Source organism: Cucurbita moschata, unplaced genomic scaffold, assembly GCF_002738365.1.
Source record: "Cucurbita moschata cultivar Rifu unplaced genomic scaffold, Cmos_1.0 Cmo_Scf00027, whole genome shotgun sequence".
NCBI lineage: Eukaryota > Viridiplantae > Streptophyta > Magnoliopsida > Cucurbitales > Cucurbitaceae > Cucurbita > Cucurbita moschata.
The window spans coordinates 119,115-132,650 of NW_019268543.1; the positions used below are offsets into that span (position 1 = coordinate 119,115).

The window sequence follows — 13,536 nt, forward strand, 5'->3', positions numbered from 1 at the left end:
TTTTTTTTTTTTTTTTTTTTTTTTTTTTTTTTTTTTTTTTTGTGGTGATAAAAACCAAGTTTCATTGAAAGAAAACAATAAAGAATACAAGGGCATCAAAAAAAAAAAATGCAGCCTATAAAAGGGAGTCCAATTAAAGGACATGACTCCAATCAAGAAGAATAAGAACTAGGAAATATTACAAAATTGTTTTGTCACCAATGCTCAAAGAGAGGCATAGAACCTAGCAAGGAACTACACGTCTAAGGCCCTCTCTCAACATGTGCAAAATGCATCCAATACTTGTTTGTGAGCCAGTTTGCTACGTTAGTTATTTTATACATGTGCCCAATGTGTTTTTCTGAGGTTTTCTTGCTCTTGCTGCAAGTCTTCTAATTCAATGCTTATGCGACCAGATTAAACTAATTTCATTCCATTCATCAGTGAGTTTGCTGAAATGGCATTTCAGTTTACTTCATACTGGGTTTAATCTGCTGGAATTAGTTTTTGTTCTTAACTAATTAGATCAACTGTTTTTGTTTTCACCTATACAGACAAGTGCATCCTTGAAATTCACTGTTTTGAATCCCAAGGGACGAATTTGGACCATGGTGGCTGGAGGTGGTGCAAGTGTCATATATGCAGACACGGTGTGTTTCTGTTGTCCGCTACAATACTTGACTGTCGGGATTCGCCCTTTAATTTTATTATTTTGAATTTCTTGATAGAAGTTTTCTTTTTGTATAGGTTGGAGATCTTGGTTATGCCACTGAGCTCGGAAACTATGCAGAATATAGTGGAGCACCTAATGAGGAGGAGGTGTTGCAGTATGCCAGAGTTGTTCTTGATGTAAGCATTGTATATTATCAAGTTGGATGTGCATAACATAAGTACCATATCGAATTGCAATCATGAGTATGTGGAGATGGTTGAATTTGTAATTAAACATCTGCTTCTGTATATTGGATACTTTTATTCCCTGTAGTGTGCAACTGCTGACCCCGACGGCCAAAAAAGAGCACTCGTGATTGGAGGAGGGATAGCCAACTTTACTGATGTAGCTGCTACATTTAATGGCATAATTCGGGCCTTGAAGGAGAAGGTGAAATCCCTTTCCAGTTTCAGGGAATCCATTTTGTCGATTCATGAAGTAGACTAATAATGTTGTGTTATGATTCAGGAATCGAGGCTGAAAGCGGCTAGGATGAATATTTATGTGAGGAGAGGAGGCCCCAACTACCAGAGAGGTCTTGCCAAGATGCGGGCACTTGGTGAAGAACTTGGTGTTCCAATTGAGGTAGAGTGAAGCATTAATTAGTTCCAACTATATATTGTCAAAGGCCTGAAGAAATGCTGGTACTGAGAAACCTTGGTTTCTAATATATAGGTTTATGGGCCAGAGGCAACCATGACTGGTATATGCAAGCAAGCAATTGAGTGCATAACGGCAGCTGCCTAAGTCAGGATACACCATCCGCGTCGAGCTTGTCATAGAAATCTTATATTATGTGTGTAGTTGTCTTGGGTGGTAATTCCTCAAGTTTTAAATAAAAATATACATTTGTGATGCATTAGAACAAGAATAAGTGAGCAGAGAAGTTTTGAGTGGATAATGTTAATGCAGAGGGGAAAGTGTGGATTCAATGTAGATGGGTGTAGCGACCAGTGGCTATCTTGTCTCGCTTTCAGTATAGCTCATAGCTTATCTTACATTTAAGAGGGGAGGTATTCAATTGAGTACGCCTATTTCTCACCACTCTTTCAACTATTTCTATGGAATCATACTTCCCTGTCTCCCAGTCCTGTTACTTCCAAAAGTGTTGAGTTTTTTCTTTTCTTTAAAAAGGATCTACCATCCTCTCTCTCCCTTCTTTTCTACTTTTCCTTGTGCATGAAATTTGTACTGTCTAGCTACCGAGAAAGTATAATCCCTTTTAGAGTTGTTGTCAAATGGGGTTGATGGTGGTTTGCACGAATATTATTGCTTGAAAAAGAGCAACAACCACCGGATTAATTATGACGTAAAGAATGATTGTGTCTGTCCGAATGGCTTATCTGGCTGCATCTTCTTCCGGACAAGGAAGGAAACAAATGGGAAGGGCCCAGTGATTAAAGGCCGGAAGGATGAGGTCGGGAGGGTACAAGTCAACCGTGTCCCTACACCCTACACTGCCGCCTGACTCTCACATGTAATCAAAATGTGAAATGAGTTATTCTTGACCTGACGTTTGGATTTCAGTGGTGGTCCACCACCTGAGCCATCCAAATTTACAGCTCATCCCTCCCACTCATATTAATTTAAAATATATGAAATTGAAACAATGGATCAGGGACCAGAGAAGAAGCAACGGACCACAGAACAAATCACATCAAATATGGGTAAGGAAATGATATGTTCTGAGATCTGCTCTATATAATTGAACTTTCCCTTCTTTTATTTGTTCTTGTCTTCAACGGCGTCAAATGTTCCAACTGCGGAGGCTGAGATGAGTGAGAGGGAGGAGGAATGTGCAATTGGCGGAGATATTTTGGAAGAGATAATAAGCCACGTGCCGTTGGTGGATCTTGTTTCCGCCAACAGCGTGGCGTCCTCGTGGCGCTCTGCAATCTCCACCTCCCTCCTTCGTCTCAACACTGTAAAGCCATGGCTGATGCTTCACTCCCAGTCCACTCGCTCTCCTTCCGCCGTCACCACACTCGCCTATGATCCACGGTCCCACCTCTGGATGGAGGTCCAACAACCCTCCTCCTCCTCCAACTCCTCCTCCTCCTCCTCCTCCTCCTCCAACTCCTCCTCCTCCTCCTCCTCCTCCTCAATCCATTACTTCTCTCTTCTTAGATCCTCCCCCTCCTCCCTCCTCTACATGCTCTCCGCCTCCAGATTTGCCTTCTCCATGGATCCACTCCACCTCAACTGGGAAGTAGCCGCCCCACCCATCGGGTGGCGCCCCGACCCTGTGGTTGCCGCGGTGGGCAACCATATAGTTGTGGCCGGTTCTGGAGCCTACTGCGGCATACAAGATGATGACACCATTCCTCCCCTAGAAATCTACGACACCACCACTGGCACGTGGGAGTGGTGCGACTCCATGCCCACGGAGCTCATGGACTCGGCGGCCTCCACTTGGCTGTCAGTTGCGGCGGACCAGAACAAAATGTACGTGAGCGTGAAAAGGTCGGGCGTAACGTACTCGTTTGATCCTCGGACAAAAACTTGGTGCGGACCGTACAACGTGCGTGGAGATGATGTGGAAAGCGTGTTCTTCTCGGTGATTGGTTGTGGTGGAAAGGGTATGATAGTGGTGGGTTTGAGGGGAGAGGCGGAGGACGTGAGGAGCGTAGTGATGTGGGAATTATTAGTGGAAACGGAGGGGCGGAGAGATGAGTGGGAGATGCCATTCCAGCTGGTGGAGAAGCTGAAGGGCGAGAGTGAGTATATGCCCTCCATTCACTTGAATGTGATGGGAGATTTTGTTTTTGTGCACAACCCTTTGGAGGCCAGGGAGGTCGTTGTGTACGAGGTGAAGGAGGGAGCATGCCGCTGGGGAAGCGTGACAGCAGCCGCCTTGGACCGCGACTCTTGCCGCTTCCGGAACCTGGTGGTGTCCTGCTCCAACGTAACCCTCCCATACTTGGAACGCGCCCGGAACTCCACGCTTCTCACTCGGAACAAAACCCATGCATTTTAACACATGATTCATTGCGTTGCCTGTGTATCTGTCCACACTATAAATGAGGAGATTTGGAGAGTAGTACTTATGACATCTTATTGTTGTGAAATCAAACATGCATTTGGTCAAAATTTAAAAGCCTCCCACCTCCCCTCCCATGTTACCACGCTTCTTAACCCCATATTAAAATTTGAGTATATATAAATATATATCCAGAATAGGGAGGTTTATGAACGAAAATCTGAGTTAAACCGAGTGAAAAACATGAAAGAGTTGTAGCGAGGGTTTGATTTTAGTATTTATATAAATGTACATTGGATCGCTTTCTCATCTCTTCGTCTGGTGATATGGATAAGGGTGGATTAACTCGGCCAGAATGGGCCTACCATTGCCATTCCTTTCCAACTTTCATGGTTCATTGCCTTCTTTTCTTTACCTTTTACCTATTTTCCTTTTGGTTTCTTATAATAATTGCAGGTCGCATTGGATTGGACAAACATTTGTTAAAATAATATGAGAATGGACCGCCTACTTCTAGCTTCTTATTATCTTTATCTCAATAAGTTCAACTACTATCTGAGTGTTGGGTAGCTCAATGTTGAGCTGCTTTGGTTGTTGTGGTGGCCGACTACATCTCTAAGGTAGTTGGATGACTTGGACACGAACTCTCATCTTCATGATACTCTCTTATGATCTCTCGAGTTTGTCTTAGTTTAGGAGTACTAGAATCTCAACTCTTTTACCATTTTACCACTGCTCCTGATCATCGTTTTTTATGTTTTTTTTTTAATATTATTTGTAGATCATCATTTTTTATGTTTTTTTTTTAATATTACTTCTAGATGTATAGAGATATTTGGAGCATTTTCTCTTGTACGCGAAAACTGTCCCTTAAATCTCAAAAAGTTCAAAATTAGAAAAGAAAAACAAAGAATGGAGTAGTTTTTAATGATAGGTAGATAAATGTGGTTATATGACAAGAGATGCAAACTAATGTCGGAAAGGTGCTGACTTGAGATTTATTTTTCAAAACTAATTGCATAGCATGGTGATAGAATGGTTTGTAAAGCGTTAAAAATGAGAGGAAAGGGTTTGTTTGAAGATGTTTATCAATTTAAAATATATTAATTAATTGAGAGAGTTGGAATTCGCAAATTGGATTTAATTAGAAAAGTTAATAAAAGACCCGCAGGTGATGAGGCTGAAAACGCCGCGGGGTTTGTGTTCCGAGTCTCGGGTACACAAATTCGGAATTTTTGTTTTTCTTTTTTTAAAATTCGGAATATTCAATCCTCCCAATGCGACAATAATACCGCATTCTATTTAATAAATCAGACAAATTGCTCACTTTTATATTTATATTTAATATTTTTTTCCTCGTCAATTGAAAATTGAGATGTAAAGAAGAAGAATAATAATAATAATGTTAAAAAGACATGCCTCACCTAAAAATTACCCTATTCCATTCACGGCCATGTCCACCCACCACAGCAGTAGTGTGGGACCCTCTACCAATATTCCCTTTTTTATAACTGTAACTTCAACAAAATAATAATAATAATGATGATAAATAGAATTGAAGTTTAATGAAGGAAGGAATAAAAAAGAAAATGTTGAGAGGGACTGAACATACGTTAGTGGAAGGTTTTGTAACAATTGGAATGGGGAAAGAAGGGGAGAGAGACCCAATGGGAGCACGTGACCTGCCGATGCACTCACCTTTTCTTTTTCGCATGGCCAAAAGGAAAAAGGCGGAGCCATGGGCATCGGGCATCGGGCATCGGGCATCGGGCATCGGACACTCCCCCGTGCCCATACCCATACTACCCATACTACCCATACTACCCATACTACCCACTCCCACAGTTCTTCTTTCATTCCAAATCCCTTTTCTCTAAAGCTACACCATTTTTTTTTTCCAAAAAGCTGCAACTGCCTTTTTACATCTGTATTTGGGTCCGTCCTTGGCTGTTTCTCACGGTCTCTGTTTTCTTGTTTGTTTCTGCAGGGGTTGAGCTGAATGTGTTTTTACTGAACCAAGGTGCTTTCCTTCTCTTTTTTCTCCATCTTCATCTAAAGAAGAAGCAAGGGTATGGTTTTGGAGTCCCTGAGGAGACGACTCAAGCACCATTCACATTCGCCGCTCTCAGATCTCTAGGATCTCACAACTTCAACTTCCCACAACACTCTCGCTTTCTCTCACCTCACTCCCATTCATTCCTCTTCTCTTTTACTATGCTCATCCTTCATACATGCCACAACATGGGCTGAGTATTTACCCACGGAGAATTCATTATGGAACCACCTTTTCTGTTATGGAATCCGGTTTTTGTAGTTTTGGCACTCCTCCAAGTTTCTTCTGCTACGCTCTCTCCTTCTGGTGTGAACTACGAAGGTTAATCTCTCTTTGCTTCCTGTTTCCGCCTCCCAACATCTTACTTTTTATCCACTACCAACAACCCCATTTTTGTTTTGTTTTCTTTTGTTTTCTTTTGTTTTCATTGAGCAAGTTTAGTCCACCTATTTTGTGTTTCGGAATTCAAATTTGTGAGTCAGGCGATGAACTTACATTTTCATTCTTCTGGAAATCTGAACAGTCGTAGCTCTGATGGCCATAAAAAATGATTTAATAGATCCCCACAATGTCTTGGAGAATTGGGATTCTAATTCTGTGGATCCTTGTAGCTGGAGAATGGTCACCTGTTCTCCCGATGGATATGTTTCTGCTTTGTAAGTGTTCTTACTCCCTTACCTCCTTTTTGCTCATTGTTTCGTAGATTTGACCTCATACTAAAAGTTCAATTTATTATTTTGGGATTATTTGTTCTTGATTTTATAAACAGGGGGCTACCGAGCCAGAGTTTGTCTGGGGTCTTATCACCGGGGATTGGAAACCTCAGTAAGTTGGAATCAGTGTAAGCTTCTCCATTCTCCTTACACGAACCCCTGGTTTATGCACTTTGATTATTCAGTTAAAGTTCTACAAAGTTTCCGTATATTTTCTATCTAATGAAAGTAATTCCATGTGCTATCACAAATATATATGCAGGTTGCTTCAGAACAATGACATTTCAGGACCAATTCCTGCAACCATTGGAAAATTAGAGAACTTGCAGACTCTTGATCTCTCCAACAATGTATTCAGTGGTGTAATACCCAGTTCCCTCGGAGACTTGAAGAAGCTTAATTATTTGTAAGTTTTGTAATCTTTCTCTTGCTTTTCATTGAGCATTCATTCTGATCTTTGTCAACTGCCCATTATGTTTTTGAGCAAGGCAGGCGACTAAATAACAACAGCCTAACTGGACCTTGTCCTGAATCTCTATCCAAAGTTGAAGGTCTCACGCTTGTGTATGTTCTTTACCTCTCCATACCACTTTTCCAGTTGGGAGAAATATATATTCACGATTTTAGTTGAACTGATAGGGACCTTTCATACAACAACTTGAGTGGCTCCTTGCCCAAAATATCAGCAAGAACATTCAAGTGAGCTATTTTCTTTATCATATCTACAAATTCATGTCATCTTAATCAAGTAAAAAAATTTCAAAAACCTCAAGTAGTACTGTTTCTTTCGTTCAGAATTATTGGTAACCCTCTGAGCTGTGGTCCAAACAACTGTTCTGCTATCTTTCCAGAGCCCTTGTCGTTTGCTCCAGATGCTCTCGAAGGTGTGGGTCTGATGACTTCTATTTTATTTTTATTTGTTAACTCAACATATTGAAGCAGGTTTTTGATTGCTTGGGGTCTTTTTTCCTCAGGAAATTTGGGATTTGGTAAGAGCCATCGCAAGGCAATTGCTTTTGGGGCAAGTTTTAGTGCTGCTCTTATTGTATTAGTCCTTATTGGACTACTGGTTTGGTGGAGATACAGACACAACCAGCAGATCTTCTTTGATGTAAATGGTAAGTTTCTCCTTGCTCATTCATGGCATTTTGATTTAGTAGTATTTTATTCAGCAGGAAGAGAATTTTATGACAGAAATTGTTGTTGAGTTAATATAACATTAATGGAACAGATCAATATGACCCAGAGGTACGTTTGGGTCATTTGAGAAGGTACACATTCAAGGAACTTCGGGCAGCAACTGATCATTTCAACTCAAAGAATATTTTGGGTAGAGGTGGGTTTGGAATTGTGTTCAAGGGATGCTTAAATGATGGGACTCTGGTAGCGGTTAAAAGGTTGAAGGATTATAACACTGCCGGTGGGGAGATCCAATTTCAGACTGAAGTAGAGATGATAAGCTTAGCTGTGCACCGAAACCTTCTCAGGCTTTTTGGCTTCTGTTCTACTGAGAGTGAAAGACTGCTGGTTTACCCATTTATGCCCAATGGCAGCGTTGCATCTCGTCTAAGAGGTATGTTGCATGAAAACATATTGACACCTCTATAACACTGCTGGTGGCTATCAATTGCGTCTGGCTTAACAACTCAAGATATTGAATGTTCATATGGTTCCACATAGCTTGATGTGGCTGTTTACTTGGTTTTTAGAAAAGAAAAATTAAGCCGTGGGGCATTTCATAATCTTCAATCCCTTGTTTGTTTATCAGATCATATCCATGGGCAGCCGGCTCTAGATTGGGCAATGAGAAAGAGAATAGCGTTGGGCACAGCTAGAGGATTGGTGTACTTGCACGAGCAGTGTGACCCCAAAATTATCCATCGTGATGTGAAGGCCGCCAACATTCTCCTTGATGAAGACTTCGAGGCCGTGGTTGGAGACTTTGGGTTGGCCAAACTTTTGGATCACAGAGATTCTCACGTGACTACAGCGGTGCGTGGCACTGTTGGCCATATTGCTCCAGAGTACTTATCAACAGGACAATCGTCAGAAAAGACTGATGTTTTTGGGTTTGGAATCTTGCTTCTTGAGTTAATTACTGGTCAGAAGGCTCTGGATTTTGGTCGAGGCGCAAACCAGAAGGGTGTGATGCTTGATTGGGTAACTACTGCTCTAGCATCTCCTTGTTTTCATTATGTGCATGCCAACTACACTCGTGATAATTCAATCTATTAGTACTAGAAACCTGCATGTTTGGCTTCTTGGGTCTTGCATTGTTTTGATTAAACAAAGCCATGTGGAGTTCTTTAATTTTTCCTGTTAATATGTAATAGGTGAAAAGGTTGCACCAGGAAGGAAAGCTGAATATGATGGTGGATAAGGATCTAAGAAGCAACTACGACAGAGTTGAGCTAGAGGAAATGGTCCAGGTTGCCCTGTTATGCACTCAATTCAATCCTTCTCACCGACCCAAAATGTCTGAAGTACTAAAAATGTTGGAAGGCGATGGGTTAGCTGAGAAATGGGAAGCGTCACAGCACGTCGAGACGCCAAGATACCGACTGTGTGAGAAACCCCCTCAACTGTACTCAGATTATATAGAAGAATCTTCTTTGATCGTGGAAGCCATGGAGCTTTCAGGCCCCAGATGAGAGCCTTCATTTTCTTTCTTGTGTAGTTCCCTCTTACATCATTAACTTGCAGTTGCAGAGAAACAAGTGTGGTTTCATGCTTGTGTAATGCTCTTCTGTAAAAAGGAATGAGAGAGAGTAATGCATGCTCCTAAGGTGATTGTCGAGAAATTAATGTCCTAACATACGACCTTGCCAGAACAAAACGACATGTCGTTTGTTAATTTGTGCACAGAATACGGCCCAGCCCATATGGATGTTCAAGTGGGGCCCCATGCCCCGCCACGAACTGCATGCTCCGTCGTAATCGAGGTTAGAATGCAGAATGCTTGGACGTGGGATAAGATGATTGAACAAGGCGGAGGCGGAAGGGCCGGCTGTGGATACTACGATAAAACATGAGCGCATGTCGGCATGCGATCCGGTCCGAAGCATCATTGTCGAATTTACACGCGAGGATGCCGACTTGGGATTCATCGTTTCGTTTCATTATCTGCCAAAACTATTATATTATAGATAGACCCTAGTATATCCATCCAAATAAATTATGAAACGGGTTTAATGAACAATGCTGCTGTAATTCATTCGCATTCGTCATGGGTTAGAATTGCTTATTATATATTTATATATTATATATATAGTATTAAGGGGTTCGGAGTTTGACGTTTCTGCTGTCTCTGCCTCGCAGTTCATCGCTGATCTTTTCCCTCTTTTGCCGCTTTGTAAACCGTTAAAAAATAGAAACCAACTCCCTGAAGCTCCCCCTCTCTCTGGCGTTCAACCACCTTTATAATCCATTTTCCATCAAATCCTTCTTTCATTAAGGGTAGCCTCCACCGATTTAGGCCATGCTCCGCCGGAAGCTTGGATTCCCCGAGCAGATTTTATCGCCGAGGAGAAGACTTGTTCCTGGGTTTGGTCTTGGCATTGCCGTTCCTCTCATTGTTGTCGGCTTTCTTTGGCTCTACACTTCTTCTCATGTCAATTTCTTCTTCTCTCTTTCTAATCGCCCCACATCCGTGGCTTCCCTCTTTTCTTCCTTGTCTCTCCCCTTTTCTGATCTAACTGCTAATTCTTCCCAGCTGGGGACCTATGATGGCGACACACCAACCCTTGTGCCTGTTCCTCCCCATATGGCGTCATTGGTTCAGCCACTTGCCAATGGGAGCTTGCAACTTAACACCCATTCGCCAAATAGCTCCAAAATTTGGAATGCAACTTTGCCCCTTGAATCCAAAAATGTTACTGGAAATGGAACAATTTCTAGCCTAGCAAAGTTGGACACCCAGAAGATAACTGCAGATAATTTACCGTGTAACACCACGTCTTTGAACAACAATACTACTCAATACCAGAAAAAGAACAATCATTCTTCCAATGCTGAGGACAAGAGACCGTCCGAAGGTGATGGTGGGTCTCAACCAGTGGCAACATCAAATAACAGTTTTGATGAGGAATGTGATATCTTCGATGGTGGATGGGTGAGGGATGATTCGAAGCCATATTATCCTAAGGGTTCTTGCCCTTACATCGACAGGGACTTTGATTGTCATCTTAATAAGAGGCCAGACGATGGATATTTGAAATGGAAATGGCAGCCAAATGGGTGTAACATTCCAAGGTATTGCTTTAACCCAATCCCCTCGTCCTTAAATTACTTGCATGTTAGGTTCAATGGTTCATGAATGAATGAAAAATTAGTATGGTGTTTACAAACCTCTTTCCTAATACCCCTTTTGAATTCTGCTGCTTTCAGTCTGAACGCAACACATTTTCTAGAGGTGTTGAGGGGAAAGAGTTTGGTGTTTGTTGGGGATTCATTGAATAGGAACATGTGGGAGTCTCTGGTGTGCATTCTTCGTCATAGTATAAGCGACAAGAAAAGAGTGTATGAGATATCTGGAAGGACAGAGTTCAAGAAGAAGGGCTTCTACGCCTTCCGGTTCGAGGCAAGATTTCCATGATCTTCCATTCCAGTCAACCCATGCTTGTCATTTTCTAATGTTTTCAACTCACCTTTCCCTTTGTTGCATCTGCAGGACTATAACTGTTCTGTGGATTTTGTTAGTTCTTCATTCCTAGTTAGGGAGTCTTCATTCAAAAGAAAGAATGGAACCATCGAGACATTAAGATTGGATCAAATGGACCCAACCACCCAAATGTATAAGGATGCCGATGTTTTGGTGTTTAATACAGGCCATTGGTGGACTCATGAAAAAACATCGAGAGGGTATGTATTATACTCATCATTTTGATTCAATCCAACCTCTTGGGGATTTGTATTGAGAATGAACATTGTGTTTTAGAGAAGACTATTACCAAGAAGGTAACCATGTGCACCCAAGACTGAAGGTGTTGGACGCGTTTAAGAGGGCTCTCACCACTTGGGGTCGATGGGTCGACAACAATGTTGATAGAAATCGAACTCTGGTTTTCTTCAGAGGGTATTCATATTCTCATTTCAGGTATATAAAACGCTCTCCCTTTCCAGCTTCCAATCTGGAATATTGTTAGAAATGGTCTGAATATATGTTTGCAGTGGTGGGCAATGGAACTCCGGAGGGCAATGCAGCGGTGAAACAGAACCAATATATAACAAAACACAGTTGGGGAAGTACCCTAAGAAAATGAGGGCTGTGGAGTCTGTGATTCAGGAGATGAAAACGCCAGTGTGGTACTTAAACATCACCAGGCTCACTCATTATCGGAAGGATGCACACCCTTCAATTTATAGAATGAAGTACAAGACAGAAGCAGAAAAACGTGCCGGTCTCCGGGTTCAAGATTGCAGCCATTGGTGCTTGCCCGGCGTACCCGATACTTGGAACGAGCTGCTTTATGCCTCCCTTTTAAGGATGGCGAACAGATATTGGAGCAACTAAGCAAGTTTTATATGGATCAAATACTGTTTAATCGTTTAGGGTGTGAGCAGCAGAATGGTACATGGCTACAACTACAGTTGAGTGATAGATTACCTGAGGCGTGCAAATGTAGAGCAACAATAATGATGTATGTATTCTATAATTCCAAATCGTCCGAAATAGAAATGGATTTTTTTTATTCATTAACTTGTAGGTCATAAGACGACCCCATAAAGTGACTTGCCGGAATGCCGGAGCAAAATCCAAAGGCCAAGCAGAGAATGAAACTAAGTAGGCAGAGGGCATGGCTGATGGGTTTAGCTCAGGGATTTGAGGAGGAAGGTGAGACATTGGCATTGTATACCCTCACCGGATCTCCACTAGCTTTTCTTCAAGGGCTGTGGTCATGGTCCATGGACCAAGCCACAGCGCGACTGCCCCTATCTGATTCAACACCTCTTGGATTAGAAAAGCTGGGGGAGAAGCCGGGTTCTCCATTGTGGGTTTAAATACACGACCAACCTGGTACCCCATTATAATACTCCCACCCTTCCATTCCATTCGAAGCTGGATAAGCTCCAAACGATTCAAATTTGTGTGGAGCTTCCATTCCCAATTCACTAATCAAAATAATGCTCGACTCAGCCTACATTAAGAGCTCTCTTCAGAGCATTGGTTGGCTTTCACTAATATTGTGCGAATTTTAAAATTGGGATTTGGGCGTGAAGATTCTTGTTGTGGAAGAGGATCTTAATTAAGAAAAGGACAAAGAGCTCCTCCTCCTCCTCGGAATCGCACCCAGGGCCACTAATAAATAAAGAAAAGAATTATTGGGGGCGTTTTGGGCTGGGCCGGATTAGAGAGAAGGCATGAAAATGAAAGGGCTGGGCCGGATTAGAGAGAAGGCATGAAAATGAAAGGGCTGGGCCGGATTAGAGAGAAGGCATGAAAATGAAAGGGCTGGGCCGGATTAGAGAGAAGGCATGAAAATGAAAGGGCTGGGCCGGATTAGAGAGAAGGCATGAAAATGAAAGGGCTGGGCCGGATTAGAGAGAAGGCATGAAAACGAAAGGGCTGGGCCGGATTAGAGAGAAGGCATGAAAATGAAAGGGCTGGGCCGGATTAGAGAGAAGGCATGAAAATGAAAGGGCTGGGCCGGATTAGAGAGAAGGCATGAAAATGAAAGGGCTGGGCCGGATTAGAGAGAAGGCATGAAAATGAAAGGGCTGGGCCGGATTAGAGAGAAGGCATGAAAATGAAAGGGCTGGGCCGGATTAGAGAGAAGGCATGAAAATGAAAGGGCAGGAAGCAAACCCGATCCGTTGAATGGGGGGAATGAGTGGTGAGTAGAGAATCCGTAAAGGAAATGAAAAGCGGTTGGCGTTTAGAAAGCGTTATTAAGTATCGGTTTCAGGAGAGACAAGTAGGAGCTCAGCATTTTTCTGCCTTCTGCCTTCTGGCACCCTCCTCCCAGCATTTTTTATGACCTGAAATTCTGTCCTAACGAATTAAGAATTACAATATTATCCATTGTTTGGTCGGGTTAAGCAGATTAAGAAACAAACAAAGAAATGTGCCCATAATATTGACCAAAAACAGAGGCAACTG

At 42.3% G+C, this 13,536-nt stretch overlaps 4 protein-coding genes across 6 annotated transcripts in view; all 4 read left to right on the forward strand.

Annotated features, from left to right (window-relative positions):
• Nucleotides 1–1,787, forward strand: part of LOC111462828 (ATP-citrate synthase alpha chain protein 1-like) — a 5,411-nt gene extending 3,624 nt beyond the window's left edge. For both annotated transcript variants that reach the window (XM_023106590.1, XM_023106591.1), the window contains exons 9-13: nucleotides 534–629; nucleotides 727–828; nucleotides 965–1,081; nucleotides 1,160–1,276; nucleotides 1,367–1,787. In XM_023106590.1, the coding sequence (XP_022962358.1) occupies nucleotides 534–629; nucleotides 727–828; nucleotides 965–1,081; nucleotides 1,160–1,276; nucleotides 1,367–1,438 (504 nt within the window). In that variant the 3' untranslated portion in view covers nucleotides 1,439–1,787. The remainder of the gene's footprint in view (nucleotides 1–533; nucleotides 630–726; nucleotides 829–964; nucleotides 1,082–1,159; nucleotides 1,277–1,366) is intronic.
• Nucleotides 1,788–1,987: 200 nt separating this feature from the next.
• Nucleotides 1,988–3,781, forward strand: LOC111462829 (F-box/kelch-repeat protein At1g23390-like). 2 transcript variants are annotated; one of them, XM_023106592.1, is made up of 2 exons: nucleotides 1,988–2,734; nucleotides 2,768–3,781. In XM_023106592.1, the coding sequence occupies exons 1-2, from the start codon at nucleotides 2,466–2,468 to the stop codon at nucleotides 3,666–3,668; spliced, it is 1,170 nt and encodes a 389-aa protein (XP_022962360.1). In that variant the 5' UTR covers nucleotides 1,988–2,465; the 3' UTR covers nucleotides 3,669–3,781. The 2 variants fall into 2 exon arrangements, with proteins under 2 accessions (XP_022962360.1, XP_022962361.1); XM_023106593.1 differs by having other exon boundaries at nucleotides 1,990–2,737; nucleotides 2,783–3,781.
• A 1,500-nt stretch (nucleotides 3,782–5,281) lies between these two features.
• LOC111462720 (protein NSP-INTERACTING KINASE 3-like) lies at nucleotides 5,282–9,238 on the forward strand. The gene is made up of 11 exons (XM_023106419.1): nucleotides 5,282–6,045; nucleotides 6,248–6,380; nucleotides 6,494–6,565; nucleotides 6,700–6,843; nucleotides 6,930–7,001; nucleotides 7,077–7,136; nucleotides 7,233–7,321; nucleotides 7,412–7,555; nucleotides 7,669–8,010; nucleotides 8,206–8,597; nucleotides 8,771–9,238. Exons 1-11 carry the CDS (start codon nucleotides 5,946–5,948, stop codon nucleotides 9,086–9,088), a joined length of 1,866 nt encoding a protein of 621 aa, XP_022962187.1. The 5' UTR covers nucleotides 5,282–5,945; the 3' UTR covers nucleotides 9,089–9,238.
• Nucleotides 9,239–9,672: 434 nt separating this feature from the next.
• On the forward strand, nucleotides 9,673–12,149 carry LOC111462721 (protein trichome birefringence-like 2). Its single transcript, XM_023106420.1, has 5 exons — nucleotides 9,673–10,688; nucleotides 10,824–11,016; nucleotides 11,107–11,297; nucleotides 11,374–11,532; nucleotides 11,607–12,149. The coding sequence occupies exons 1-5, from the start codon at nucleotides 9,916–9,918 to the stop codon at nucleotides 11,947–11,949; spliced, it is 1,659 nt and encodes a 552-aa protein (XP_022962188.1). The 5' UTR covers nucleotides 9,673–9,915; the 3' UTR covers nucleotides 11,950–12,149.
• The last annotated feature ends 1,387 nt before the right edge of the window (nucleotides 12,150–13,536 follow it).

What these genes read in the sequence shown, in the direction of transcription:
- LOC111462829 (XM_023106592.1), top strand. Translation starts at nt 2,466, where the DNA reads ATGAGTGAGAGGGAGGAGGAATGTGCAATTGGCGGAGATATTTTGGAA. An exon ending in CAACAACCCTCCTCCTCCTC is followed by an intron (nt 2,735 to 2,767) that starts CAACTCCTCCTC and finishes CTCCTCCTCCAA; the next exon opens with CTCCTCCTCCTCCTCCTCCT.
- LOC111462720 (XM_023106419.1), top strand. Translation starts at nt 5,946, where the DNA reads ATGGAACCACCTTTTCTGTTATGGAATCCGGTTTTTGTAGTTTTGGCA. An exon ending in GATCTTCTTTGATGTAAATG is followed by an intron (nt 7,556 to 7,668) that starts GTAAGTTTCTCC and finishes TTAATGGAACAG; the next exon opens with ATCAATATGACCCAGAGGTA. An exon ending in CGTTGCATCTCGTCTAAGAG is followed by an intron (nt 8,011 to 8,205) that starts GTATGTTGCATG and finishes TTTGTTTATCAG; the next exon opens with ATCATATCCATGGGCAGCCG.
- LOC111462721 (XM_023106420.1), top strand. Translation starts at nt 9,916, where the DNA reads ATGCTCCGCCGGAAGCTTGGATTCCCCGAGCAGATTTTATCGCCGAGG. An exon ending in AATGGGTGTAACATTCCAAG is followed by an intron (nt 10,689 to 10,823) that starts GTATTGCTTTAA and finishes TGCTGCTTTCAG; the next exon opens with TCTGAACGCAACACATTTTC. An exon ending in TCTACGCCTTCCGGTTCGAG is followed by an intron (nt 11,017 to 11,106) that starts GCAAGATTTCCA and finishes TTGCATCTGCAG; the next exon opens with GACTATAACTGTTCTGTGGA.